At 31.5% G+C, this 4286-nt stretch overlaps 1 protein-coding gene across 1 annotated transcript; it reads left to right on the forward strand.

The window, feature by feature from the left end:
* Positions 1 to 1942: 1942 nt before the first annotated feature.
* Positions 1943 to 2525, forward strand: LOC111692993 (brain-specific homeobox protein homolog; the record flags this gene model as incomplete). Its single annotated transcript, XM_023457133.1, has 2 exons — positions 1943 to 2059; positions 2313 to 2525. Coding segments are annotated over 2 exons (330 nt in total), but the record flags the coding sequence as incomplete, so codon positions are not given.
* Positions 2526 to 4286: the final 1761 nt, after the last annotated feature.

Raw genomic sequence — 4286 nt, forward strand, 5'->3', positions numbered from 1 at the left:
CTATGTATTTGCTTTGCTGATTCAATTAATTTCTGACGGAGTTAATGTGAATTCTTCCATCTCAAATAAATAATTGTTCATGACAGAAGTATCATACAACTTTAATAATACAGGCTATTACAAATTCGCTTCTCACTACAGGGATCTCGCAAACGGTAAGAGATACGAAGTAGCTTAAATGGGGGCAAAGTTGCACAATCAGGGGATCAACATTATGACTCTAAAAAATTAAGGCTAAATGTTTTATTGTAACGTATGATGGCAATAGTTAAATAAATAGATTTCACAGGGTCTAACGATAGTTACAGTGTACGATAATTCAATAAACATAGAAATTTAAATAAAAAATTTAGATGGAACGAATATATTGAAGATGAATAATTTTTCCAGACAAAACGTCTGAACGTTCGAGCTGAGGCAGTACAGTGTTGGGGGTCATGAAGGCTTGCGAAAAATGTAATAAAATTTCCAGGGTCGTATTTAAAAGAATGAAGTGAATGATGTTCCTTGCTGGAGAGACGAAACGTTACATACAATAATTGATTATGCCATTCGATAGAGGGCGAAAAGTTGCCATGAGAAAGTGTTCTTCTTTTTTCAATCACCTCAAACAATGCTGAAATGAAACAAAAACGGATTTCCAAAATTTCGTTTTTTCTTTCAAATATTTCGAAAACTAACCAAGTTAGTCCTGATTTTTTAGAAGCATAATGTTGGTCCCCTGATTACGCAACTATGCCCCCAATTAAGCTACTTCGTATCTCTTACCGTTTCCGAGATCCCTGTAGTGAGAAGCGAATTTGTAACGGCCTGTATAAAATAAATAGCTTCGTTTGCTATTAAGATAAAATTTAAATTAATCAGCAGAAAAATTTAAAATGCTACATTCACTTGGGACACATGGAACACTAGCGCCACCCCAACTTCTGCCATTTCTTGGACAAATTTTGTCAATTTTCCCGTACGAGTTCGTGCTCCTTGTCTAGTCTCCCTGGTCAAAATAATCAGTATTAGACAAAAGAACGACGCGGCGTTGTTATGGAGCTAGAAACTTTCAAAGGAAAAAACAGATTCTTCTGGAAAATATTAAAAAGCGCGTCATTAAATCGTAATATACACCCCCGAAAACCTATAAAATGATACGTTTAATGCTCATAAATATTCAACCCTCGGAAAACTATATAAGATTTCCCAAGAATTTACCACAATTTTTTTTAATAATTCACTTTTGTTATTTAAAAATGAATTGACCATTATTTTGGCTCCAAAACATTAATTTTCGCATAATCTGTATTTCATTTAAAAAATATACGGGAAAACTATTGGGAAAATCTTCATAGGAGCAATTTTGTAGGAAATTTAATTTTGAACAACTTTTATTTGAAACTTTTTTAGAGCATCTTCATTGAAATATTGGTAGTTTTTTTATAAAAAAAACGCAAAAAATCATATCTCAAAATGCTAACGGTTGCGTATATGACAAAATCATGTTTTCTGACCTCAAAACCTACACTTTTCTATAAAAAAAATCTCATAGTAAAAAAAATTCCATCATTTTTTCCTTGTTTTCTTGGACTATTCGAAAAATATAGAGTTTAGAATCACGGCTACTGCATTATTTTATTTTCCTGTGTCATTAAACATTCCACTATTAAATTACAAATAAATAATTACTTTTTTAACTTTTGTAGTTCAATTTTTACAAGGTCAGATTTAATTATTTTTTTATAGCAGTTTGTAAAACCACCCTCTTAAACCTTGCAAATTCATGAAATTAAAAGTTAAATATTACAGTATGCCGTAATTCCCATACTTGGGTAAAATATTAACAGTTTCAATAGGGGTTGGTAAAACTGCCATCCTAGACCTTGCGAATTCAAAAATTTACCGGAGTTTAAAATTAGAAAAAGCGGAAGAACTAATGATTCTATTATTATTCCAGGTATACCATTCCATCACGCTCTATTTGGAGGAAATGCTAGTGAGATATCCCTCAACGCCCTCAAACATTGTAGGAGAAGAAAAGCTAGGACTGTTTTCAGTGACCCGCAGCTTACAGGTAAGTTTCAAAGAATTTTGAAGTTAGAACAGACGTTTTGATCAAATTATCATTATTTTAACACACTTTTTAATTTCAGCCATCTCCTAATAATGCTCACCTTAGAATTGTTGCATGACTTAGACTAACTTATGAAAACTGACAAAATTATTATCTCCCTGTTCTGTCTCCATTAAAATATTTTTCAATCTTAGGAATAACTTTATTTTGAGGATAAAAACAATTCATGTATCAATATTTTCATGTTTTGTAGGTTTAGAAAAGCGTTTTTCCGCACAGAGGTATCTCTCGACGCCAGAGAGAGTAGAGCTTGCCAGCGCATTGAGTTTGAGCGAAACTCAAGTAAAGACGTGGTTCCAAAACAGGAGGATGAAGCACAAAAAGCAAATGAGGAAGATGCAAGAAGAAAAAGCCAATTCTTCTGTTTCAGTCAAACTTACGGTGGGGGCGCCCGAGAAAATGCACGGTAATTTTTTTGTTTGCGAAAATTCTAGATAGTGATCTAAGTTACTCTTGAGTTGAAATAATTGTATCTATGTATTCATTGTGTTTTTTTTTTACTTTTATTTATTTATTTATTTATTTCAAATTCATGCCAAATGCACAAAAGAGTTTACAAACGTCCGAACGATATGTGACAGATAGCGGTTTGTAAAATTGTTTTTCCAGCGCATGTTTGATATCATTTAGAAAGCGAACACCACAAACTAAAGTCAGAGGCTGAAAGTTTTCTCATTTTTTCTCAAAAATTTCGTTGTGCAAAGGCATACAAATTTCATATGGTTGGAAAGATGATAAAAACATAAATCAAAACATGCAAAAAAAATTATACAATCCCCTTTAAAAGAATATCGATGACGTCACCACTCATTCTACAGTGTGACAAAAAAAGTTGTGCGTCAGTATGAAAAGAATAACACCCCATTTAAAAATATATAAACTTTACAGGGTCTCCAAAAATGGGTAACCGAGTTATGGCTCGGGGCCTTTATACTCAAACAGACTGTATGCACAGGNCTTGTCGTATGAAGCAACTGAGGCCGGATCTCAATGTAAAATTTGGCTATCACACCGTATATTTTAATACCTACTCTTCTACTATTAACCTAAATAAACAGTTAGGTAAACTAATTTTCAATTACCTATTACATTTTCAAAAATCAAAATAACAGTATAAAATAACCTGATTTAGGAGGAAACTGAGGCCGGTTCAAAGCTGCTTATAGTTTCAGTGTTTCAGTTCGCGGTTAATGTACGCATCGCATAGTACACGGGTAGTATCTGATGTCAGTGTGAGGGATAGTACAAAGGCTTTAAGGATATAAGGACAAGACATATATTAACTTAAAGTAAATAAAAAACAATTTCCTTACAACAAAACAAAGTAAGACTAAATTTAACGTAATTTAATAGATACTTACTACGACGAATTAGAAATATTATGGAAATATATTTCCCCTTAATTAAGTACCTACTCGTTTTGGGAATTTACATGATTTAAATTTTTTTGTTTTAATAGATTCCTCAAAATTCCCCGAATATGCAAACAAATTTCCCGTAAAATCGCTTGAATATTTATTACAAATGTATCCAAACGTTTTTGAAATAGATAGGTTGAAAAACGAACTTAATATTTTGTACAGAATTTTGTAATTTAGAAGTTCAAAAAACAATAGAAATATTATACAAGAAATTTAAAATGGTATTTTCGGACACGTACAAATTGTTTTGCCCAGTTTTAACTATTCCTGCAACCAGTGTCTCGGTAGAAAAAACGTTTTGTGTCTTAAGCGCATTAAGACTTAGAAATACGATGACAAAAGAGCGCTTAAACAACTTATCAGTGAGGACGATAGAAAAAAAACTATTGCAAAGTCTTAGTGCCGATCCTCAATTTTATGAAGACATGATAAGTAAATTTGCAAATTTAAAAGACGGACGAATAAACATGTGTTATAAAAACATTCACTATGTTTTTAAAATATTTTGTTAAAAGTGGAGGAAAACGAAAAGCTTTATATGTTAATAGATAAGTTGGCTGGCTACCTTATGAAAATCATTTTTTATATTTTTTCATATTTTTTAATATTCTTAAACCAAGTAGGAACAGTTTTGTTAATTATTAGGTAAACATATCACTTTGTTTTCTTTTCTGTTACTTAATTTTATTGTAAATACATTTTTTAAAGTTTTGATGTTATTATTAATAATACAATTTTTTGGTTTA

Source organism: Anoplophora glabripennis, unplaced genomic scaffold (assembly GCF_000390285.2).
Source record: "Anoplophora glabripennis isolate ALB-LARVAE unplaced genomic scaffold, Agla_2.0 scaffold6024, whole genome shotgun sequence".
Lineage (NCBI taxonomy): Eukaryota > Metazoa > Arthropoda > Insecta > Coleoptera > Cerambycidae > Anoplophora > Anoplophora glabripennis.